The following is a 26,324-nucleotide window of genomic DNA, read 5'->3' as shown; positions in this document are numbered from 1 at the left end:
ATTTATTGGCTTTTCAAATTTTTTTATCTGCCAAAAGCTGTCTGTTACCAGCTAACGGAAACCCTGAAACATGCACACTGGAGCACAGACAACAATAACCAACACAAGTTTCTCGCACTGATTCTCATGTTCTCAAACACACTATTTATGTTGCACCGTGAAGGTGTCAGTGGAGTGTATCCTTATTATTATTATTATTATTATTATTATTATTATTATTATTATTATTATTATATTACTCTCTTTCATCTCTTGTTCCTGTATGTCTCCTGACCTCATCTGCTTCTCTCTCTCTCTCTCTCTCTCTCTCTCCCACCTCTTTTTCTGTGGGTCGATAGCTCATCCCTACCGTCAGGGTCCAGCGACCCTGTCACCAAGCCCCCAGACTTCCATACACACACACCTCACTTACATATTACACGCACATCACACACACTTTCGGTTTCTCACACACACACTCACTCAACTTTTCTAATCTCAAGTAATGATCTCTGCTCGCTTTCCATTGATCACTGCATGTCCCTTGTCTCACTGATGTAATGGGCTGTCGGACATTCAACCAGCTTCTGCTAGTTGTACTGGAGTATTTAGACTACCTAGCTACCTTAAGTCTATCTCAGGGGTTGGTACTACAGGAACAAATAACTATGGCCCTGAGAGTAGACTATAGCGGATCTTTATGGTCCTTTTAGAAATGCTTCCATAAATAGACAATGGATTTGCTGGACTTGCTGTTAAAAGCAGAATGAGTTCTGAGCAAATCTATACTTTGACTCAATACGATGAATGGTTTATTCTACAATTTTCTGTGGAGTGCAGAAATTGGAATTCAGTGCAGAAAGCTGTTCTGCTTTGGTTCCCTGCTGTTTTGGATAGGGGGAAGAGGAGAGGAGGGGTAGTGCTGGCATTTGCTCTCTCCTTCTATACTGTATCTGATAACCACTGGGATTTGCATGAACACACACACACATATATGCACACACACAGACAGACACACAGTGACCGTTGGTACATATCCCAACCAGAAGCCATGGATTACAGGCAACATCCACACTGAGCTGAAGGCTAGAGCTGCCGCTGTCAAGGAGCGGGAGACTAATCCGGACGCTTATAAGAAATCCCGCTATGACTACCGTCGAGCCATCAAACAGGCAAAGCGTCAATACAGGACTAAGATCAATCCTACTACGCCGGTTCTGACGTTTGTCGGATGTGGCAGGGCTTGCAAACTATCATGGATTACAACGAGAAACCCAGCCGCGAGCTGCCCAGTGACACAAGCCTACCAGATGAGCTAAATGCTTTCTATGCTTGTTTCGAGGCAAGCAACACTGAACCATGCATGAGAGCACCAGCTGCTCCGGACGACTGTGTGATCATGCTCTCCGTAGCAAATGTGGGTAAGACCTTTAAACAGGTTAACATTCACAAGGCCGCAGGGCCAGATGGATTACAAGGATGCGTACTCAGAGCATGCGCTGACCAGCTGGCAAGTGTCATCACTGATATTTTCAACCTCTATCTGGCCTAGTCTGTAATACCTACAGTTGAAGTCGGAAGTTTACATACACCTTAGCCAAATACATTTAAACTCAGTTTTTCACAATTCTTGACATATAATCCTAGTAAAAATTCCCTGTCTTAAGTCAGTTAGGATCACCACTTTATTTTAAGAATGTGGAATGTCAGAATAATAGTAGAGAGAATGATTTATTTCAGCTTTTATTTATTTCATCACATTCCCAGTGGGTCAGAAGTTTACATACACTCAATTAGTATTTGGTAGCATTGCCTTTAAATTGTTTAACTTGGGTCAAATGTTTTGGGTAGCCTTCCACAAGCTTCCCACAATAAGTTGGGTGAATTTTGGCCCATTCCTCCTGACAGAGCTGGTGTAACTGAGTCAGGTTTGTAGGCCTCCTTGCACGCTTTTTCAGTACTGCCCACAAATTGAATATAGGATTGAGGCAGGGCTTTATGATGGCCACTCCAATACCTTGACTTTGTTGTCCTTAAGCCTATTTGCCACAACTTTGGAAGTATGCTTGTGGTCATTGTCCATTTGGAAGACCCATTTGCGACCAAGCTTTAACTTCCTGACTGATGTCTTGAGATGCTGCTTCAATATATCCACATAATTTTCCTTCCTCATGATGCCATTTATTTTGTGAAGTGCACCAGTCCCTCCTGCAGCAAAGCACCCCCACAGCATGATGCTGCCACCCCCGTGCTTCACGTTGGGATGGTGTTCTTCGGCTTGCAAGCAACCCCCTTTTTCCTCCAAACATAACGATGGTCATTATGGCCAAACAGTTCTATTTTTGTTTCATCAGACCAGAGGACATTTCTCCAAAAAGTACAATCTTTGTCCCCATGTGCAGTTGCAAACCGTAGTCTGGCTTTTTTATGGTGGTTTTGGAGCAGTGGCTCCTTCCTTGCTGAGCGGCCTTTCAGGTTATGTCGATATAGGACTCGTTTTACTGTGCATATAATACTTTTGTACCTGTTTCCTCCAGCATCTTCACAAGGTCCTTTGCTGTTGTTCTGGGATTGATTTGCACTTTTTGCACCAAAGTACGCTCATCTCTAGGAGACAGAACGTGTCTCCTTCCTGAGCGGTATGACGGCTGCGTGGTCCCATGGTGTTTATACTTGCGTACTATTGTTTGTACAGATGAACGTGGTACCTTCAGGCGTTTGGAAATTGCTCCCAAGGATGAACCAGATTTGTGGAGGTCTACAACTTTATTTCTGAGGTCTTGGTAGATTTCTTTTGATTTCCCCATGATGTCAAGCAAAGATGCACTGAGTTTGAAGGTAGGCCTTGAAATACATCCACAGGTACACCTCCAATTGACTCAAATTATGTCAATTAGCCTATCAGAAGCTTCTAAAGCCATGACATCATTTTCTGGAATTTTCCAAGCTGTTTAAAGGCACAGTCAACTTACTTTATGTAAACTTCTGACCCACTGGAATTGTGATACAGTGAATTATAAGTGAAATAATCTGTCTGCAAACAATTGTTGGAAAAATGACTTGTGTCATGCACAAAGTAATGTCCTAACTGACTTGCCAAAACTATAGTTTGTTAACAAGAAATGTGTGGAGTGGTTGAAAAACGAGTTTTAATGACTCCAACCTAAGTGTATGTAAACATCCGACTTCAACTGTACATGTTTTCAAGCAGACCACCATAGCCCCTGTACCCAAGAACGCCAAGGTAACCTGTCTAAATGACTATCGCCTCGTAGCACTCACATCTGTAGCCATGACATGCTTTGAAAGGCTGGTCAAGGCTTACATCAACACCATCATTCCAGATACCCTGGACCCACTCCAATTCGCATACCGCCCCAACAGATCCACAGATGACGCAATCTCTATTGCACTCCACAGTGCCCTCTCCCACCTGGACAAGAGGAACACCTATGTGAGAATGCTGTTCATTGACTACAGCTCAGCGTTCAACACCATAGTGCCCTCCAAGCTCATCACTAAACTAAGGACCCTGGGACTGAACGGGCTGCCCGCAGGTGGTGAGGATAGGCAACAACACATCCGCCACGCTGACCCACAACACAGGTGCCCCTCAGGGGTGCGTGCTTAGTCCCCTTCTTTACTTCCTGTTCACCAACGACTGTATGGCCGCACACAACTCCAACACCATCATTAAGTTTGCTGACAACATGACGGTGGTAGGCCTGATCCCCGACGATGATAAAACAGCCTATTGTGAGGAGGTCAGAGACCTGGCAGTGTGGTGCCAGGACAATAACCTCTCCCTCAACGTGAGCAAGACAAGGAGCTAATCGTGGACTACAGGAAACAGAGGGCCGTGCACACCCCCATTCACATCAACGGGGCTGTAGTGGAGCGGGTTGAGAGCTTCAAGTTCCTCGGTGTCCACATCACTAAGGACCTATCATGGTTCAAACACACCAACACAGTCGTGAAGAGTGCATGACAACGCCTCTTCCTCCTCAGGAGGCTGAAAAGATTTGGCATCGGCCCTCAGATCCTCAAAAAAAGTTATACAGCTGCACCATTGAAAACATCTTGACTGTCTTCATCACTGCTTGGTATGGCAACTGCTTGGCATCTGACCTCAAGGTGGTACGGAGGGTATTTATTAATACTTTGATTATAACGTGTTATTATTTTGCTATTATTTCTCTATTTTCTTTCTCTCTGCATTTCACTGTTAGTCTACACCTGCTGTTGACGAATAACACTATTTTATTTGACACATACACATGCACTGATCCGCTTTACCTCATACACACAACCACATATTCAAATGAGGCATACTGCAGAGCGATACGCTTTCATCTGAGAGGAGTTAATTTGAGGTATCTGCAATAACAAAAGCCTGCCTGAAATAAAACAGAACAACTATAAACGCACAGAGTTTGAAAACACGGAAAGCATCGACCAAGCCGTTTGCAAGGAGACAAAACAAAGGGATTCTTCTCTTTCTGACGGCTTTATCTTGCTCCAAAAATATGTGCAACCTGTCCCAGCCTTTCTCACTCACACAGAAGCAGACAGCTGACACACACCCTCTATCTCGATCTCTATCTCTCTCTCTCTTCTCTCTTTCTCTTTCTTTCTTTCGTTCTCTGTGTCTCCCCCCCACACACACACACAGACACACACACCCAAAAGCAGTTGGTACCACACACACACACACACACACACACACACACACACACACACACACTGACATGGATGCCCTTGACAGTAAAACCAAAGAATGCAAATGAGATCAAGCTTCTTCTCTCCTCTTTATTTCTCCTCTGTCTCTTTCTTTTATCTCTCGTTTGAAACAGCGGGGTACACAAAGCATTCAGATTTCCGGGCCTCTCTTCTCTGCAGCATTTTCCTCCCTCTCTTTCTTTCTTTCTCTCTCTCTTTCAGTCTCTCCCTCCATCCCCTCCATCACTTTCTTTCTCTCCCCCTCTCTATCTCTGTCTCTCTCTCTCTCTCTCTCTCTCCCTCCATCCTCTCTTTCTCTCTCTCTTCTGAGTTTTAAGCCAAAGCTTTGAATCAGGTTCACTTCTGGCCCTTTTATGTTTATGATGACGTTCACACACACTTGAATATGATTTTAAAACACACACACACACACACACACTGCTCAGTGTACTGTGTTTGCATTGTTTGTATTGCGTTTAAGATGCTGAAATTAGATATGCCTCCCTACACTCTTCTACAGCGTTTCTGTGCACCAGTATTTTTATGAATGTTTAACATTTCAGACACTAAAACAGACTCTTATTTCATTCAGTGTGCTGTCTCAGGGTGGCTATGTCCCAAATGGCACCCTATTCCATAGCTGCGGGAAGTAGGGGCACTGAGGGTGCTGCTGCACCCCCTGAAAAATCAGAATAATAAAATAAAATAACATATATTTTATATCTGTTTTTTTGTGGTCTTTTTTCACAAAAGTAGTGCACTGGGCCTTTACTAGTCTTGTATTAGCGGACCGATATAGTCGTCATAGTGCACTATGAAGGGAATAGGATGCCATTTTGGACGCAGCCAGTGAGTTAAGCTCTAACTGGGGGCTGAACTCAGTACAGTGTTACTGGATGGCTCATGCTCTCTGCTGACTTTGTCCTGCCCTACACACACACACTTCCTTTCTCTGCCCCTCAGCCTGTGTATTTGTGTGTGGGTTAAAGATGAGAGCAGCACAGGGGACCCCATTCATGACTGTGTAATTTTAAAAAGGCAGCAGTCTTGCACTTTGCTACCTGGGGCAGGAGAGAGGAGCAGCAGTCAGGGACATAGACTACTAATGACAGAGGTGCAGGGTGGTAGTCCCTTCAGTATGGGATCTCTGTGACGGAACCGTTTTATGTAAGATTGAGTTTGGATTGTGTATGTGTATGTGTTGGAGGAAGCTGTGTGTTTGGGGAGGGTGTATGTGTGTGTGTGTGTGTGTGTGCACGCATGTATGTTTGTGTGTGCTTTTCTCCTGTGATGACTCATTAAGTTGGTGCAGTGTGATTAAATCACTGCACACCAGCACAGCAATCCCCATCTGTTTAACATGGGGGTCCACTGGGACCATTCTCTCTTTCTCTTTCTTTCTCCCTCTCCCCACCCTTTCTCCTTTGCTATCTCTCTATCTCTCTATCTCTCTATCTCTACTCTCTCTAACCTCCTTCTCTTAGAGCACTGTTTATCAGTCTCATCTGCTGTAGGGAGTCTCAAAGAATAAACTGCATACAATAGAAGCATCTCAGATGCGGTGTGTGTGTTAGTGAGGAGGGGGCTCCTGTCTGAAACGCCAGAAGAAGGGGAAGACAGCGCCTCAGCACAGCTCATTTGTGTTGCTTAGCTGTACATCAGTGTCATCCACCCAAACACACACTATCTCAATCTGTCTTTCTCTTTCACACCCACGCACACACTGCGCTCGCACACACACCGAACACAGCAGTAGCTGCTAGAACCATGTGGTATATACAGTTGAAGTCGGAAGTTTACATACACTTAGGTTGGAGTCATTAAAACTTGTTTTTCATCCACTCCACAAATTTCTTGTTAACAAACTATAGTTTTGGCAAGTCGGTTAGGACATCTAATTTGTGCATGACACAAGTAATTTTTCCAACAATTGTTTACAGAGATTATTTCACTTATAATTCACTGTATCACAATTCCAGTGGGTCAGAAGTTTACATACACTAAGTTGACTGTGCCTTTTAAACAGCTTGAAAATTCCAGAAAATTATGTAATGGTTTTAGAAGCTTCTGATAGGCTAATTGACATCATTTGAGTCAATTGGAGGGGTACCTGTGGATGTATTTCAAGGCCTACCTTCAAACTCAGTGCCTCTTTGCTTGACATCATGGGATAATCAAAAGAAATCAGCCAAGACCTCAGGAAAAAAATTGTAGACCTCCACAAGTCTGGTTCATCCTTGGGAGCAATTTCCAAACGGTTGAAGGTACCATGTTCATCTGTACAAACAATAGTACGCAAGTATAAACACCATGGGACCACGCAGCCGTCATACCACTCAGGAAGGAGACGCGCTCTGTCTCCTAGAGATGAGCGTACTTTGGTGCGAAAAGTGCAAATCAATCCCAGAACAACAGCAAAGGACCTTGTGAAGATGCTGGAGGAAACAGGTACAAAAGTATCTATATCCACAGTAAAACGAGGATATATTGAAGCAAAATCTCAAGACATCAGTCAGGAAGTTAAAGACAATGACCCCAAGCATACTTCCAAAGTTGTGGAAAAATGGCTGAAGGACAACAAAGTCAAGGTATTGGAGTGGCCATCACAAAGCCCTGACCTCAATCCTATAGAACATTTGTAAAATGAACTGGAAAAGCGTGTGCGAGCAAGGAGGCCTACAAAACTGACACAGTTACACCAGCTCTCTGGGAACGTTGTGGAAGGCTACCCGAAACGTTTGACCCAAGTTAAACAATTTAGAGACAATGCTACCAAATACTAATTGAGTGTATGTAAACCTCCGACCCACTGGGAATGTGATGAAATAAATAAAAGCTGAAATAAATCATTCTCTCTACTATTATTCTGACATTTCACATTCTTAAAGTAAAGTGGTGATCCTAACTGACCTAAAACAGGGAATATTTACTAGGATTAAATGTCAGGAATTCTGAAAAACTGAGTTTAAATGTATTTGGCTAAGGTGTATGTAAACTTCCGACTTCAACTGTCCTGTACTCCACCATTTCAGCTAGTTTAGCCACCTAGCATTAGCCTGTATCTCATTAGCACAACAATGTCTATGAGTCAGCTCCCATATTATTATTTTTATTACCATTCTAATTCACAAGCACTGTGTTAGCAGAGCGCTTAGCGGTCAGCGTGCCATCCATCCATCCACAGACATTGTCACGTCTCCTCCCGTTGCTCCCTTCCGGTGCTCTGATTACCTCCAGCGCACCTGCACCTCATCATCTCATCACCACCCCTATTTAGCCCTGGACTGTTCTGTATTGTGTCGTTTACTCTCTCTTTGTTATTCTCTTTCTCATTATTAAGTAAACCTTGACCTTGTTAATTCCTGCGTCTGCGTCCTGCCTCTTCGTATATCAGTACTCGTCACAGAATCAAACACCACGAAAATGGATGCAGCAGGTGTTTCCCAGTGCCTCGACCAGTACCAGCAGCAGCTTGCCCAGTTAAACGCCACCATGCAGATAGTGCTCCAAACTCTGCATAATCTGCCTAGCACTCCGGTTCCACCTCAGGGAGCGGCGAGTGCATCCAATCCACCTGTTCCCCTGCTATCACCCACTTCTGCGGGAACCCTCGCCCTACCGGAGCGCTATGACGGTAAAACTACTAAATGTAGCGGCTTCCTGCTACAGGTTTCACTTTACCTGGCGCGTCAGCCTGGGGCATATCCATCTGACCAAGCCAGGATAGCGCTGGTGATTTCGCTACTTAAAGGAAAGGTGCTGGATTGGGCCACGGCAGTCTGGGAAGGAGAGGAGGCAGTGGCGCTTCCCTACCCCACCTTCCTCGCTCGGTTCAGGGCGGTGTTTGATCATCCCACGGAGGGAAAGGACAGGGGTGAGCGTCTCCTCCATCTACAACAGAGAGAGGGGCCCGCGTCCGAGTACGCTCTGAGCTTTCACACGGTGGTGGCGTCTTCCGGCAGGAATGAGCGCGCTCTACGCACTGCCTTCCAGAGAGGCTTACGGGAGGACATTAAGACGGAACTCGCATGTCGGGACGACGAGATGGACCTTGATACCCTCATCACCACGTCCATCCGTCTTGACGACATGTTGAGAGAGAGACGGCATTCCCAACACCTCCCGGAGCCTCGACGCTCACCCCATCTGAGCTATGGAAGCCGCCCTGCTTCCGAGTCCTCACCCATGGAGGTGGGCAGCACCCCCTACACCACCACGGACCACAGATCTCCTGGCGGCTCCCTATCTAGGCGGTATGACTCCTGTCGCCGCTCCGTGAGTGTGACGTCATCTCCTATCACAAAACCATTGTTTTTAGTTCCCATAACGGTGACTGGTTATTCCTTCTCTTCCATCTCTACTGCAATGATAGATTCCAGATCAGTGGGGAACCTTATAGATAGGGAGCTGGTCTCTGAATGGGGGTTGCCCACCGTGCTACTGCCATCTCCGCTACACATCACCTCAGTAGACAATAAACCCCTTGGATCAGGCACCATTACGCACATCACTCTCCCCATCACCATCACCATTCCCACACTACCGGAGCACCACGAGGAGCTGTCATTCCACATCGTCACGTCACCCCTTCACCGGATTGACTTGGGATTGCCCTGGCTCAGACTGCACAACCCCATCATCAATTGGATCACCAAGAGGATCACAGCCTGGTCCACCTCATGCCGGAAGACCTGCCTGCCGGTGGATTGTTGTTCCACGTCAGCGGAGAGTCCGGAGTCCGCCCTCCAGCCCAACATTCCACGTGATTACGCAGATCTCTCCGATGTCTTGTCTTCATCAAAGGCTACGTGTCTCCCTCCTCACAGGCCCTGGGACTGTGCCATTGACTTGCTGGAGGGACACCACCCCCCGAAGAGTCGCATTTACCCCCTTTCCATCGCGGAGACTGAGGCCATGGAGAAGTATGTGGCGGAGACCCTGAAACGGGTTCATCAGACGCTCTACCTCTCCTGCCTCCGCCAGCTTCTTCTTCCTGGCCAAAAATGACGGAGGACTGAGACCATGCATTGACTACAGGAGGCTGAACGCAGTCACTACCAAGTACCGGTACCCCCTCCCTCTGGTTCCGTCGGCCATCGAGCAGCTACGAGGGGCCCGGTACTTTACCAAGTTTGACCTGAGGAGTGCCTACAACCTGATTGAATCCGGGAAGGAGACGAGTGGAAGACGGCATTCAGCACTACCTCAGGCCACTATGAATACTGCGTCATGCCCTGCGGCCTCGCCAACACACCTTCTGTGTTCCAGTCCTTCGTCAATGACGTGTTCCGGGACATGCTGAGTAGACAGGCGGTGGTGTACATCGACAATATCCTGATCTACTTGGCTACGTTCGAGGAGCACGTCAGGGACGTCTGAGCTGTCCTTCTCAGCCTCCGGGAACACAGCCTGTTGGTGAAGGGGGAGAAATGGAAATTCCACCAACAGGCCATCTCCTTCCTGGGATACAGGTTCAGTCCTCAGGGGGTGTTCATGGAAGGAGTGAAGACGGACGCCGTCAGGTCATGGCCAGTCCCCACCACCAAGGGCCTACAGAGCTTCCTGGGCTTCGCCAATTTCTACCGGCGTTTCATCAGGTCCTTCAGCTCCATAGCCGCCCCGCTCACCTCTATCCTTAAGGGTGGGCCTCAGAAGCTGGCCTGGAACCCTGAGGCTGACGCTGCATTCAAGAGGCTGAAGGAGAGGTTACCCTAGAAACCCTAGACCCACTCCAATTTGCATACCGCCCCAACAGATCCACAGATGATGCAATCTCTATCGCACTCCACACTGCCCTTTCCCACCTGGACAAGAGGAACACCTACGTGAGAATGCTATTCATTGACTACAGCTCAGCATTCAACACCATAGTGCCCTCTAAGCTCATCACTAAGCTAAGGATCCTGGGACTAAACACCTCCCTCTGCAACTGGATCCTGGACTTCCTGACGGGCCGCCCCCAGGTGGTAAGGGTAGGTAACAACACATCTGCCACACTGATCCTCAACACGGGGCCCCTCAGGGGTGCGTGCTCAGTCCCCTCCTGTACTCTCTGTTCACCCATGACTGCATGGCCAGGCACGACTCCAACACCATCATTAAGTTTGCCGACGACACAACAGTGGTAGGCCTGATCACCGACAACGATGAGACAGCCTATAGGGAGGAGGTCAGAGATCTGGCCGTGTGGTGCCAGGACAACAACCTCTCCCTCAACGTGACCAAGACAAAGGAGATGATTGTGGACTACAGGAAAAAAAAAGAGGACTGAGCACGCCCCCATTCTCATCGACGGGGCTGTAGTGGAACAGGTTGAGAGCTTCAAGTTCCTTGGTGTCCACATCACCAACGAACTATCATGGTCCAAGCACACCAAGACAGTCGTGAAGAGGGCACGACAAAGCCTATTCCCCCTCAGGAGACTAAAAAGATTTGGCATGGGTCCTCAGATCCCTCAAAAAATTCTACAGCTGCACCATCGAGAGCATCCTGACTGGTTGCATCACCGCCTGGTATGGCAACTGCTTGGCCTCTGACCGCAAGGCACTACAGAGGGTAGATGCGTACGGCCCAGTACATCACTGGGGCAAAGCTCCCTGCCATCCAAGACCTCTATACCAGGCGGTGTCAGAGGAAGGCCCTCAAAATTGTCAAAGACTCCAGCCACCCTAGTCATAGACTGTTCTCTCTGCTACCGCACGGCAAAGCGGTACCGGAGTGCCAAGTCTAGGTCCAAAAGACTTCTCAACAGCTTCTACCCACAAGCCATAAGACTCCTGAACAGCTAATCATGGCTACCCGGACTATTTGCACTGCCCCCCACCCCATCCTTTTTACGCTGCTGCTACTCTGTTAAGTATTTATGCATAGTCACTTTAACTCTACCCACATGTACATATTACCTCAACTACCTCAACTAGCCGGTGCCCCCGCGCATTGACTCTGCACCGTTACCCCCCTGTATATATAGCCTCCCTACTGTCACTTTATTTTACTTCTGCTCTTTGTTTTTCTCAACACTTTTTTTTGTTGTTGTTTTATTCTTACTTTTTTTGTTTAAAATAAACGCACTGTTGGTTAAGGGCTGTAAGTAAGCATTTCACTGTAATGTCTGCACTTGTTGTATTCGGCGCATGTGACCAATAAAATTTGATTTGATTTGACCACAGCGCCCATCCTAAAACACCCAGATCCATCTCGTCCTTTCATCCTGGAGGTGGACACATCGGAGGAGGGCGTGGGTGTGGTCCTCTCCCAGCAGCACGGTAAGCCAGAGAAAATGTATCCCTGTGCCCTTTTCTCTAAAAAGCTACCCCCACAGAGAGGAACTATGGAGTTGGAGACAGGGAGCTGTTGGCAGTGGTCCTCGATCTGGAGAAATGGAGACACTGGCTGGAGGGCGCAGTCCATCCATTCCGGATTCTTACTGATCACCGGAATTTGGAGCACATACGGGCAGCGAAACGGATGAACTCTCGTCAAGCCAGGTGGGCCCAATTTCTTACTCGCTTTCAATTAATTCTGTCCTACCGCCCAGGATCCCAGAATGTGAAAGCCGACACACTCTCCAGGATGCACCATACCGGAGAAAGGAAGGATCTGCGGGGTCCTATCCTGCCCTCGTCTCTCATCGTTGCACCTGTCGTTAGGGATGTGGACGAAGACATCCGCCTGGCGGGGTACTGTCACGTCTCCTCCCGTTGCTCCCCTCCGGCGCTCTGATTCGCCAGTCTACTGAGCCACCGGTCTGAGCGCACCACCTCGGCAACACCGGAATGGAAACCCAACGCACCCTAATCACCTCCAGCGCACCTGCACCTCATCATCTCATCACCACCCCTATTTAGCCCTGGACTGTTCTGTATTGTGTTGTGTGTGATTGTGAAGCGTTGTGTCGTTTACTCTCTCGTTGTTATTCTCTTTCTCATTATTAAGTAAACCTTGACCTTGTTAATTCCTGCGTCTGCGTCCTGCCTCTTCGTATATCAGTACTCGTCACAGACATAGACAGATACAGACAGAGCTAAACCACACCCATTAAGGACGGCTTGTTGTTTCCAAGCGAATTAAATCATGAATAAAACATAGCTGACACACACTCTTGTCACACACACAAAACAACACACACACTGTTGTTCATATAAACACACACCTGTTTAAATAAGCATACACATCTGCTCACAAACACACACACACACTCCCTTTCCCAGGCTCATTGATTCTGAATGGGCCACTCATACAGACCACTCATACAGTTTTCATATTGTCTCTCCCCCTCTGACTATGAATGGACACCCTTGGAAATGAGTCCATGTTTTTGTTTCCTTATTGTCTTGTCAGCCTCATATGAGCTCACAATGACAAAACACCTGCTAGTAGTGTTAACCAGGGGATCGTTTAGCATTTAAATATTAATGTTGTTTTGGTTGCTTGCTGCCCATGTTGCCTTCCTCCATAAGGCCTGGAGAGAATAAACAGAGATGGTAGTCTATACAACGTTCTAATGGGATCTGGTATAAACATATTGCAGTATCACATACGCCGTAAGTTTATACATGCATCGTCTTATTTATAGTATTTAGGGCCAGGAGTAATTTTTTTCTGGATCCTTGTTATAGCTACAAGAAGTTTCAATCGTTTTTTTCCTAAACAAGTTTTGACTTGTAAGAAGGGTTTTTACTGACCATGTGACCTGACTTCAGACAGTAGAAGCTGAGATGTGATGTGGCCTTAGAGAATGTAGTGTTGACTGATGGGCTACAGAGAGTAGTGATATCCGTTTGTTTGTCTGTCTGCCTTTCTGTCTGTCTGTCTGTCTGTCTGTCAGAGAGCCTCTTACATTGAGCTGCAGGGTGTCTCGGTAAGAACAGTATGGCGGCATGTTAGTGGTTGTCACGACAACCTGCTGTGTGATGATTTGAAGGGTGTGCCGTCATGACAACACTTCAGAATGACAGTTTGAGGAGACTTTGAGAAGATAGAGATAGTTGTGTGTGTGCGAGTGTGTGTGTGTGTGTGTGTGTGTGCGAGCAAGCGTGTGTGTGTGTGTCTTCAGATGTATTACACTTGAAGTTTGAGGCAGTTCAAGGATGCCTGGGTCATTCCACGAAAAGAGTGCCTTTTGCATCCATTTGATAATATTATTTTAAGTAGAAATTGTGCACCAATATAGAATTTTTACATTTGCTTTGTTATTGAAAAAATAACAAAGCAAATCCCGCCACTGTTTCGGTAAAGAGGCTATATAGTGTTCGTCTACATTTACCTTCTTTAAAAACATTGGAGTAGAACAAGCTTATATTTGGGTTCTGATGGGTTACGACAGTTAAACTAAGCTCATGAGGCATAAAATAAGTGATATTCTTCAAGAATCAATGGGTACATGTCATTAATTTATAAGTCCAAAAATGTATGTACCAAACGCTGATTGCTCCTTTAAATGAAGTGCCCTTTAATAAAGACCACATTATTATTTTTTATATGAAATGCTGAAATGCCGAAAAATTCTGCAAATGGACATGTCCTCTGTGCACCCTCTGTGACTTTCTCCACGTTTTCACCATCATTGCAAAGCCCTAGGCCTAGTTATTTTTTTTGCTTTGACAAAGTCATTTTTGCTCTAACATGCACTGTCAACTGTGGGACCTTATATAGACGTGTGTGCCTTTCCAAATCACGTCCAATGAATTAATTTACTACAGGTGGACTCCTATCAAGTTGTAGAAACATCTCAAGGATGATCAATGGAAACAGGATGAAACTGAGCTCATGTCACGCCCTGGCCTACAGAACTCTAGCTAGTTTGGTCAGGGTGTGAATATTCTAGATATTTGAAAACTCATGTAATTTACAGTACAGTTATACCCTGGGTTGTCCTGAACAGAACGAGCTTATTTACATAATTTAGCAGACGCTCTTATCCAGAGCAACTTACAGTTTTAGTGAGTGCATACCGTGGGAATCGAATCCACAACCCTGGCGTTGCAAGCGCCATGCTCTACCAACTGAGCTACAGGAGGCCGTATTGTGAAAATTCGCAGCGGAGCACGCACTTTAATGCACTCATGACTCCATTCTATGCGCACAAAAATTACAATCTGTTTGTCTGAAGTGCCTTTTGAAAGCCTAACTGTAAGATCATATTTTATAACTTAGCTAGCCAAGTTGGCAATAGAATAAGCTTTCAAATGATGCCCACCTGACCCAAATTGCGATTTATAATGGAACGTTTTTGGATTGTGTAAACAACAACAGTAATTGTGTGATGGTGGGGACGCAGGGCTGTGATCCAAACAAAAAACGACATGTGTGCTTGCTTCAGTTCCTCAATGGCAAAGCTAGGATACCTAAAAGAATAGCACCTTAGTTGATGTCTCTTTCCTTGAGTCATAAAAGTGCATTGAAATTACTTAGGAACTGTTGCACACAAGTTAGACCTCTCACTCAAACCCTTGTAATAGTTTTTTCTTATCTTGCACCTACTCCAAAATGTCAATGAATATTCATATTATGCTACTAAATGTATCCAGAGTATTTTCTTTATTGACAAATGCTGTGAAAAGTATAGTAAATATAAAATCAACAGTGTAATGTTTGTATTCAGTCTTGTTTCAGGTGAGCTGTTGTGTCCTCACCTTTGGTCTTATAATTTCCCCATAATCTCCAGTGTTCTCTTTCAATTGCTACCATGGTCATGCATCCAGATGTAGGATCTTAATTTGATCACTCTTTTGTTGATGAGTATTCAAGTTTTAAAACGGCATCTAAAGTTTGTTATTTCCACTTTAACATTTCAGACTTGATTTGCCCTAATTTAAAATGTACCAGTCCTTACAAAAAATGTCCATTAACTATAATCCACATAATAATTCACATTTCCTTTTGCTGCAGGATTATTTTCCTGCTGTAGCAAATTAGCTCAAATTAAGATCCTACATCTGTATGCTTTTTATAGTTTTTCTGTTAGAAACATTTCAATTTGTCCCTATCCATATAGGCCAATTTCCACGAGTGTAAGGGGTTAATTTTATAGTAATTTTTTACTGTACATGTATGTAAAAAGTTGCACTTCTTAAAAGGCACCGAATTAGTGGAACGACCCATCTGAAGAGGATTTAAAGGCTTATGGGAGTAAAGCTTGGATCGAAAGGCTGACTGGTGTTGAATAAAAGTATATATGGCATCCTGGCAGAGTCAGTGTTAGTTCTTCAAACACACACACGATTTCTACACCTCAAACCTGGAACAGGACTGACAAATACAGCGATGAAAATAAAGTGAGGGTCAAGTCCTGGGGGCCTGGGCAGCCAGATGCTATGGTGGTTTTGTCTGTTTGTTTACATTTACATTACATTTTAGTAATTTAGCAGACACTCTTATCCAGAGCAACTTACAGTTAGTGAGTGCATACATTATTTTATTTTTTTTATGTTATACTGGCCCCCGTGGGAATCAAACCCACAACCCTGGCGTTGCAAACGCCATGCTCTACCAACTGAGCTACCTCCCTGCCAGCCAGCCATTCCCTCCCCTACCCTGGACCAATTGTGCGCTGCCCCATGGGTCTCCCGGTCGCGGCCAGCTACGACAGAGCCTGGATTTGAACCAGGATCTCTAGTGGCACAGCTAGCACTGCGATGCAGTGCCTTAGACCACTGCGCCACTCGGGAGAGTTTACCATGATTGACTCCACACGCTCACACGCACACAATCCTAACCTAAACCATTAGTGGGGGAAAATGCAAAACTGACCTGAGATCAGCATCTAGGGGCAACTTCATCCTACACCAGAATAACTAAGAGAGTGGTGTAGATAAGATAAGGACCTGTGTTAAGACCTCTCTGTGTTCTGTGTAACTGATTTAGGGTCCGTTTTTCTGAGAGCACTGAGCAGAATGCAGGTTCAGCAGTGACAGTGTAGGGCTGTGTGTTTGACAGAGCGGTATTGATCAGCCGTGTGTGTGTGTCTCGTACTGTCAGCAGTAGCAGAGGTAGCTGATCCAAGCTTCTTTATTTTAGCCTTCCCTCGTTCATCCATCTCCAGTATTCGCCGGGACGTAGTTGACACGGAGGCTGAATCTCACAAACATACACACACACTCACACACCACACGCACACCAGCCATCCTTCACCCTTAACCCTTTACACTTGTGGGAATTGTCCTATATGGATAGGGCTAAATTGAAATGTTTCTTACAGAATAAATATGATAAGCATGGTAGCAATTAAAAAATATGGTAGCAATTAAATCTCTTTGGAGATTATGAGGACATTTTCAGACCAAAGGTGAGGACACAACAGTTCACCGGACACAAGCCTGAATCCAAACATTACACTGTTGATTTTATATGCTTTTTACATTTACTGTACTTTTCGCAGCATTTGTTGATAACTGAGAATACTCTGGATACATTCAGTAACATAATATGAATATTCCAGGAAAATTTGGGGTAGGTGCAACATAAGAGAAAACAATGATAAGGGTTTGAGTGAGAGGTCTAACTGGTGTCTCCAAGTGGCCACACACCTCTCCAAAGTGTGCACAGTTCCTAAATAATTTCAATGCACTTTAATGACTCAAGGAAATAGCTTTCTTGTCTGGTTACCCATCCACATCGCTCCAGCCAACTGATGTTTCTTCTCCACCATGAGTCTGGATTTGCCTGCCTCCCCAACGATTTCTAGAATGTGAACAGATTCTGACCGTTCTGATTGGTTCCAGAAACCGATGGGTTTGACCAGAGCCGGCCTACAAGATGATGTTATCAACTTTGCTACTCTGATTGATTAGATTTGTTAGACACGATCCAATCGCTGATTCATTTGTTTTGTACAACGTCCCTCATTTTGAAGTCACACAAGCGACTTCTAGGATGGCAGTTTCAGACTGAATGTACACTACCGGTCAAACGTTTGGGGTCACTTAGAAATGTCCTTGTTTTCCATGAAAACATACATGAAATGAGTTTGAATAGAAAATATAGCAAAATGAATAGGAAATGTAGTCATTGACAAGGTTAGAAATAATGGTTTTTAATTGAAATAATAATTGTGTCCTTCAAACTTTGCTTTCGTCAAAGAATCCTCCATTGGAGTCCAGAATGGAGTCATTCAGGTGCATGTTTCACGACTAATTTTCTTCACAATAGAGCTCCCCAGTTTGTAGTCCTAAAAACCTTATACATTTTGTTCTATGAGATAATATCAGGCGGTTAACATGACCTTTATGAGTTATTAAGGCTTTATGTGCTTATTTTGATTACATAAATGCTTCAAAATTCACAACAAGTGACATTAGCTGATGAAGATGATCTCATAGAACAAAACGTATAAGATCTCCTAAGCTCGTACCCCTGCACATTGACTTGATACTGGTACTCCCTGTATATAGCCTCGTTATTGTTTTTATTGTGTTACTATTTTCTGTGTTACTATTTCCTGATTGCCTAGTCACTTTTACCCCTACCCACATGTTCATACTGTATTACCTCAACTACAAAGGAGATGATCGTGGACTACAGGAAAAGGAGGGCCCGAACACGCCCCCATTAACATCGACGAGGCTGTAGTGGAGCGTGTCGAGAGTTTCAAGTTCCTTGGTGTCCACATCACCAACAATCTATCATGGTCCAAACACACCAAGACAGTCGTGAATAGGGCACGACAACACCTTTTCCCCCTCAGGAGACTGAAATGATTTGGCATGGGTCCCCAGATCCTCAAAAAGTTTTACAGCTGGTATGTTCGCCTGGTATGGCAACTGCTCGGCATCTGACCGTAAAGCGCTACAGAGGGTAGTGCGTACGGACCAGTACATCACTGGGGCCAAGCTTCCTGCCATCCAGGACCTATATACTAGGCGTGTCAGAGGAAGGCCCAAAAAATTGTCAAAGACTCCAGTCACCCAAGTCATAGACTGTTCTCTCTGCTATCGCACGGCAAACGGTACCGGAGCGCCAAGTCTAGGTCCAAAAGGCTCCTTAACAGCTTCTACCACCAAGCTATAAGACTTCTGAACAATTAACCAAATGGCCCCCCGGACTATTTACATTGACCCCCCCCCCTTGTTTTTACACTGCTGCTACTCGCTGTTTACTATCTATGCATAGTCACTTTACCCTTACCTACATTACTTCGACTAACCTGTACCCCGCACATTGACTCGGTACCGGTACCCCCCTGTATATAGGCTCGTTATTGTTATGTAATTTTATTGTGTTACTTTTTTTCAAATTCTTTACTTGAGTTTATTTAGTAAATATTTTCTTAACTCTATTTCTTGAACTGAATTGTTGGTTAAGGGCTTGTAAGTAAGCATTTCACGGTAAGGTCTACATCTGTTGTATTCTGCTTATGTGACAAATTTGATTTGATTTGGATGAATATAAAATGTTCGGCCGAAGGTGACTAAAAGAAAATCTGCCTCTAAGACAATTACTTGAAGAATTTTATGGATGTTTTGTGTACAAAGGCGATGACTAAAGTGTCTTATTTGCATTTTTTTTAATTTGACTTCTCTTTGAAAATTGTATTTTTGCGCTTGACTTCAGCTAAACTGCAATACCGGAGCGGGCCTGTAGGTGCAGTGAAAGCGTGCTTCCAGACCGGAACACTGGGGCCTTGTTCTCAACCCCTATACGGGCTGGAGTGTAACGGGTTAATGAGAGACTGAGACTTGCTGGGACTGACAGACACACTCCTCTTCCCTCTCCTTTTATTCGCTCCTCTCCTCCTTCTTTCCCTTATTTAGGCTACCTTCTCTCTCTTCACCTCTCTTTTCTTCCTTGTTTTGTCTCCTCTGATTCCTCCCTCTCTCACAGTTTGTCTGTCTGTAACTCTCGCTGTTTGTTTGTCTGTCTCTCGCTCGCTCTCACTGTCGCTCTCTGACTCTCATCTGTCTTGCGGTGGTTTGTTTCGCTGCGCTGCAGGATTGGGTTTTTGTGTCAGTCTGTGTGCATGTCTGTCGTCTGCCGTCGTCTGTGTCTGTCATTTTCTTTGTGTGTGTGTGTCTGTCTGTCGTTTTGTCTCTGTGTGTGTGTGTGTGTGACTGTGTCTGTGTCTGTGTCTGTGTGTGGTCACAGTGCTTTGCTTCAACATATGCTGTGTAGGAGCAGGGGCCAGGAGCGAGACCTGCAGGGGCGGGGCCTTCTGTCAACCTGGCAACTCTCCCTCAGCTCTCGCTCTGTGTGTGTGTGTGAGGGGAGGTTTTAGCCTGATCCTGATATCTGCTGCCCTCAAAGGAACACAGTGCATGATGGGAAAGCTGAGCAGACATATCTAATCACCTGCCATGCCACGGGGAGAAACCTCTCTGTTTCACACACACACACTTGACACAACATGGTTAAACCTAGCAAACATGTCATTACACACATTCAACGACACACACTCAGCATTATTTTGCTGCCATTTACTGTTCTCTCTTTCCACTGTGGGAATGTGCTTCACCTCTGTCCCCACCCTATTGCTGCAGTATCTCTCTCTTTCCCTCCCCTGGCCTCTCTCTCTCTCTCTCTCTCTCTCTTCCCTCCCCTGGCCTCTCTCTCTCTCTCTCTCTTTCCCTCCCCTGGCCTCTCTCTCTCTCTCTCTTTCCCTCCCCTGGCCTCTCTCTCTCTTTCCCTCCCCTGGCCTCTCTCTCTCTCTCTCTCTCCCTGGCCTCTCTCTCTCTCTCTCTTTCCCTCCCCTGGCCTCTCTCTCTCTCTCTCTCTCCCTCCCCTGGCCTCTCTCTCTCTCTCTCTCTCTCTCTCTCTCTCTCTCTTTCCCTCCCCTGGCCTCTCTCTCTCTCTCTCTCTCTCTTTCCCCCCTGGCCTCTCTCTCTCTCTCTTTCCCTTCCCTGGCCTCTCTCTCTCTCTCTCTCTCTCTCCCTCCCATCCCCTCTCCCTCTATCTCTCCCCCATCTCTCTCTTCCTCTCTCTCGCTCTCTCCCCCCCATTCTCCCTTCCTCTACCTTCATCTCTCCCTCCCCATATCACCCCCCCTCTCTCTGTCTCTCTCTCTCTCTCTCTCTCTCTGTCCCCCTCTCTCTCTCTGTCTCTCTCTCTCTGTCCTCTCTCTCTCTGTCCTCTCTCTCTTTCTGTCCTATCTCTCTATCTGTCCTCTCTCTCTCTGTCCCCTCTGTCTCTCTGTCCTCTCTCTCTCTCTGTCCTCTCTCTCTGTCCCCCTCTCTCTCTGTCTAGTGAATAATATATGATGTGCTGTAGGTACAGAGTGCTGCTTTCTCTGTCAGGAGATGACTGGGAGGAGGAGGCTCTGTGTTAATGTCTGTTTCTACTGCAAGTATGTGTATCTACTGAGATTATGTGTTTCTACTGCAAGTGTGTTTCTACTGAGTTTATGTGTGTTTCTACTGCAAGTGTGTGTCTACATTATATTTTAATACTGCAGATCTTCCTTCCTGGTTCTCCCCTATTTCACCATCACTCACTCACTCACTCACCACACACACACACACACACACCCTCTGCAGCAGTGTCAGTGCCAGTGTTATAGATCCTGTGGGGTGTGTGTGTGTGTGTGTGTGTGTGTGTGTGTGTGTGTGTGTGTGTGTGTGTGTGTGTGTGTGTGTGTGTGTGTGTATGTGAATGTAGTGGGAGCAGTGTGGACTGGTCTGGATAAACAGGGATTACAGGGAAACCGTTGAGCCCGGCCCAATCTCTCCCTGCGCTCCATCAATCCTATGTGTGTGTGCGTGCGAGTGTGTGCAAAGGCTCAAATTCCTTCGTAGATCGATGCAGGCTGGGATGAAGGATTGAAGGAGTGTTGATCTGAGGCTATTTAAAGTTCTGCCTTGGCTCAGAGAACTCAATAGACCTGAAGACATTTTAGCTACCCAACCTCATCTGACATCACACTTTGGTTTAAATACTATTCGAAATAATTTCAAATACTTTATCTGGGCTTGATTGAGCCTGCCTGGTGAAATGGAAACAATAGAATAGTCCCAAAGCTGAAAACCTCACCCAACTGGCACTCCAGGCAGGCTAGAGCAAACGCTCAAAGTATTTGTGGGATTTTAAAATATTAATTGAATGAATGTTCCTGAGTGGCTGAGTTACAGTTATGACTTAAATCTTCTTGAAAATCAATTTAAGTCAAAACTGTAACTAGGCCACTCAGGAACATTCAATGTCGTCTTGGTAAGCAGCTCCAGTGTATATTTGGCCTTGTGTTTTAGGTTATTGCCCTGCTGAAAGATGAATTTGTATCCCAGTCTGACCGTTGTTTGTTTCTTGCTGTGTTTTCTATTTGTTTTATGTATTCATGTGTGAGTTGTGCTTAGATTCTGACATAGACAATACTCAATGAATAGGTTGTATTAGAAAACATTGAAGATTAGGTTTTTGAGACTATATGGACAATAATTTCTCCTTCCTCCTGAAGTGTGCTCCCGTTCACAACTTTAAAAGCAGATTCAAAAGCATTGAATTGGTGTTGGCATGGGGGTCGTTCCATATGATTTCACTTTCTGATTGCACCCCTTTTGATTGGAATGAAACCTTCCATACATGTTTGCCCATGGTAGAAGTGGTCAGAAAGGGACTTTTTGGACCTAAATGCCAAAACATTCAGGTGCTCAAAGTTAACCCATTTTGCTTACCCAACCCTCCATGAGACACCCATGTCTTCATCACTGAAAAATATAAACGGTTGAGTTTTATATCATTTGAAAGCTTACAAACAGGATTGTCAAACAATTTGATGATTTATTGAAAAAAATGTTTTTTTAATAAATAAAAAAAGTCATTTACAGTAAATTATCTAAAAAAGCGTCAACTCCGATTCTTTTCATTTTCATATATGTTGTAGCGTCGTATACCCTATTTTACATAATCTGATGTGTTTGAGTTGTGCCTACCATCAGTTGAGACACAGCGTACTCTTGAATACAGGGTAGGTGTCACGTTTTGGTTAATAAATGTCTTAAAATGTGAATAAAATTGAAGTTTAAACTTTCAAATGGTACCACAAAGATGGTGGGAGGTCCACACATAATGGGGGTGGGGCATGCAAAATGGGTCAACTTTGAGCACCTCTATCTCCTGAATTTTTTGGCATTCATGAATGGAAGGTTTCGTTGAAATCAAAAGGGGTGCAGTCAGAAAGTGATTGAAATCATATGGAATGACCAATGGGCTAGAGGGAGTTTCCATATACAGTGCATATAGAGAGTATTCAGACCCCTTGAATGGATTAAATCGTTTTTTCCTTCATCAATCTACACACAATACCGCATAATGACAGAGCAAAAACAGGTTTTTAGACATTTTTGCAAATGTATGTAAAATAAATAATAATACTCAGTACTTTGTTGAAGCACCTTTGGCAGCGATTACAGCCTCAAGTCTTCTAGGGTATGGCGCTACAAGCTTGGCGCACCTGTATATGGCGCTACAAGCTTGGCGCACCTGTATTTGGGGAGTTTCTCCCATTCGTCTATGCAGATCCTCTCAAGCTCTGTCAGGTTGGATGGGAGCGTCGCTGCACAGCTATTTTCAGGTTTCTCCAGAGATGTTCGATTGGGTTCAAGTCCGGGCTCTGGCTGGGCCACTCAAGGACATTCAGAGACTTGTCCCGAAGCCACTCCTGCGTTGTCTTGGCTGTGTGCTTAGGGTCGTTGTCCTGTTGGAAGGTGAACCTTCGCCCCAGTCTGAGGTCCTGAGCGCTCTGGAGACGGTTTTCATCAAGGATCTCACTGTACTTTGCTCCGTTCATCTTTCCCTCGATCCTGATAAATTTTCCAGTCCCTGCCGCTGAATAACATCCCCACAGCATGATGCTGTCACCACCATGCTTCACCGTAGGGACGATTCCAGGTTTCCTCCAGACGTGAGGCTTGGCATTCAGGCCAAAGAGTTCAATCTTGGTTTCATCAGACCAGAGAAGCTTGTTTCTCATGGTCTGAGTGTCTTTTAGGTGCCTTTTGGCAAACTCCAAGCGGGCTGTCATGTCCCTTTTACTGAGGAGTGACTTCCGTCTGGCCACTCTACCATAAAGGCCTGATTGGTGGAGTGCTGCAGAGATGGTTGTCCTTCTGGAAGGATCTCCCATCTCCACAGAGGAACTCTGGAGGTCTGTCAGAGTGACCATCGGGTTCTTGGTCACCTCCTTCTCCCCCGATTGCTCAGTTTGGCCGGGCAGCCAGCTCTAGGAAGAGTCTTGGTGGTTCCAAATCTCTTCCATTTAAGAATGATGGAGGCCACTGTGTTCTTGGGGACCTTCAATGCTGCAGACATTTTTTGGTACCCTTCCTCAGATCTGTGCCTCGACACAATCCTGTCTCGGAGCTCTACGGACAATTCCTTCGACCTCATGGCTTGGTTTTTGCTCTGACATGCACTGTCAACTCTGGGACCTTATATAGACAGGTGTGTGCCTTTCCAAATCATGTCCAAACATTTGAATTTACCACAGGTGGACTTCAATCAAGTTGTAGAAACATCTCAAGAATGATCAATGGAAACAGGATGCACTTGAGCTCAATTTCGAGTCTCATAGCAAAGGGTCTGAATACTTATGTAAAAAACGTATTTATGTTTATAATTTTTTTGTTAATTAGCAAACATTTCTAAAAACCTGTTTTCGCATTATGGGGTATTGTGTGTAGATTGATGAGGGGGAAAAAATATTTAATCAATTTTAGAATAAAGCTGTAACGTAACAAAATGTGGAAAAAGTAAAGGGGTCTGAATACTTTCTGAATGCGCTGTATATTGTGGAGTGACACTTAGATAATTTTTTCTAACTAGAACTTGTGTCTCCATTAGTAACACCTGTGTTTGGCATGGGGCACTGCATGCCAGCTTTGTCTGTGTGCCAGCCAAGTCTCCAACCCTCCCTCTCTCCATCTCTCTCTTTCTTTCTCTCTCCCTCTCTATCTCTCTCCTTCCTTCCTCCCCATCTCTTTCGCCAACCCTCCCATCTCTCTCACTCTCTCCCCCTCTCTCTCCATCTCTCTCTCCCTCTCTCTCTCTCTCTCTCTCTCTCTATCTTTCCCCCCCTCTCCCTCCAACCCTCTACCTCCCTCCCTCCCTTTCTCCAGTCTCTCATGTTAACAATAGTAGCTGTTCAGATCTAATGATGTTCTAGTAGTAGAGCCAGTCAGTGTTAAATATCACCCCCTCCTGTGCCTTTTAACACTCACTGAATGGAGGTTGGGATTTATTACCTTGGCAATGCCATTTTGTACATTTTAAAAGGCCTCAGAAAATGTCTCTTGCTCTCTTTTTTCTCTCTCTTTCTCTAATTACCATCCATATTGATATATTTCTCTAGGTGTGTTGTGTTCTGTAGCACTTTGCTTGACTATACATGTTTTCTGATTTTAGAACTTCCAGGCCCTCCCAAGGCAGCCAGTGCAGATCACTAAGAAGCAGTATGTTCAAGGTACAGTTAATCACACAACACACACAAACAAATTCAAATCCAGCCTCATAATGCATTATGCACAGCCTCTCTATACGTTCAAGGTAAAACAAATCACCCCTCCCACACACACGCACGCACACGAACACACACATACGCTGATCTTAAGTTTTTTTGTACAGGCTTCCTACTTTTCACTCTTGTCATTTAGGTTAGTATTGTGGACTAACTACAATGTTGTTGATCCATTCTCAGTTTTCTCCTATCACAGCCATTAAACTCTGTAAATATTTTAAAGTCACCATTGGCCTCAATCCCTGAGCAGTTTCCTTCCTCTCCGGCAACTGCGTTAGTGACTGGGTGTATTGATACACCATCCAAAGTGTAATTAATAACTTTACCATGGTCAAAGGAATATTCAATGTTTGTTATATATTTTTTTTTTTACCCTTCTACCAATAGGTGCCCTCCTTTGTGAGGCATTGGAAAATCTCCTTGGTCTTTGTGCTTGAATCTGTAAAATGCGCTGCTCAACTGAGAGACTTTACAGATAATTGTATGTGTGGGGTACAGAGAGGAGGTAGTCATTCAAAAATCATGTTAAACACTATGAGTCCATTCAGCTTATCATGTGGCCTGTTAAGCAAATGTTGACAAAGGGGTTGAATACTTATTGTTTCAAGACATTTCAGCTTTTCATTTGTAAAAAAAAATCCTAAACATTCCACTTTGACATTATGCGGTATTGTGTGTGGGCCAGTGTCACAAAATCTCAATTTAATCCATTTCAAATTCAGGCTGTAACACAACAAAATGTGGAAAAGTAATGTGAATACTTTCTGTAGACACTGTAGCCAAGGTATCGTTGCTCATTATGTATTTATTCCTTGTGTTATCTATTGTTCTCTCTGCTTTGTTGGGAAGGGCCCGTAAGCATTTCACTCTTAGTCTACACCTATTGTTTACAAAGCATGTGACAAATAAAATGTTATTTGACAGACACACTCTCAAACCCCAGAGAAAGTGATGGATGATAGAGGAAGGAAGCTTTGCAGAAACCCTCCCAGGCACACACACACACACACACACACACACACACACACACACACACACACACAGATAGACTTGATGAGCATTGTGGTAAATAAAGATCGTTTATGAAGGTAATAAACTGGATGACAGTAGTTATATGACACTGAAGGACTGGCTTGTACACACACTGAGCCCAAAGCCCTTCCCTGGCCAGTCTACTAAAACGGGTATT

General features: G+C 44.9%; 1 protein-coding gene across 2 annotated transcripts in view; it reads left to right on the top strand.

The window, feature by feature from the left end:
* Positions 1 to 26,324, top strand: part of LOC121572199 (DNA polymerase nu) — a 95,860-nt gene that overhangs the window by 36,515 nt on the left and 33,021 nt on the right. For both annotated transcript variants that reach the window (XM_045225558.1, XM_045225557.1), the window contains exon 19: positions 25,024 to 25,081. In XM_045225558.1, the coding sequence (XP_045081493.1) occupies positions 25,024 to 25,081 (58 nt within the window). The remainder of the gene's footprint in view (positions 1 to 25,023; positions 25,082 to 26,324) is intronic.

The sequence above is a fragment of the Coregonus clupeaformis genome, chromosome 16, assembly GCF_020615455.1.
Source record: "Coregonus clupeaformis isolate EN_2021a chromosome 16, ASM2061545v1, whole genome shotgun sequence".
Taxonomy (NCBI): Eukaryota; Metazoa; Chordata; class Actinopteri; order Salmoniformes; family Salmonidae; genus Coregonus; species Coregonus clupeaformis.
Note: the sequence above shows the minus strand (reverse complement) of the source record. Positions and strands in the feature narration are given on the sequence as shown.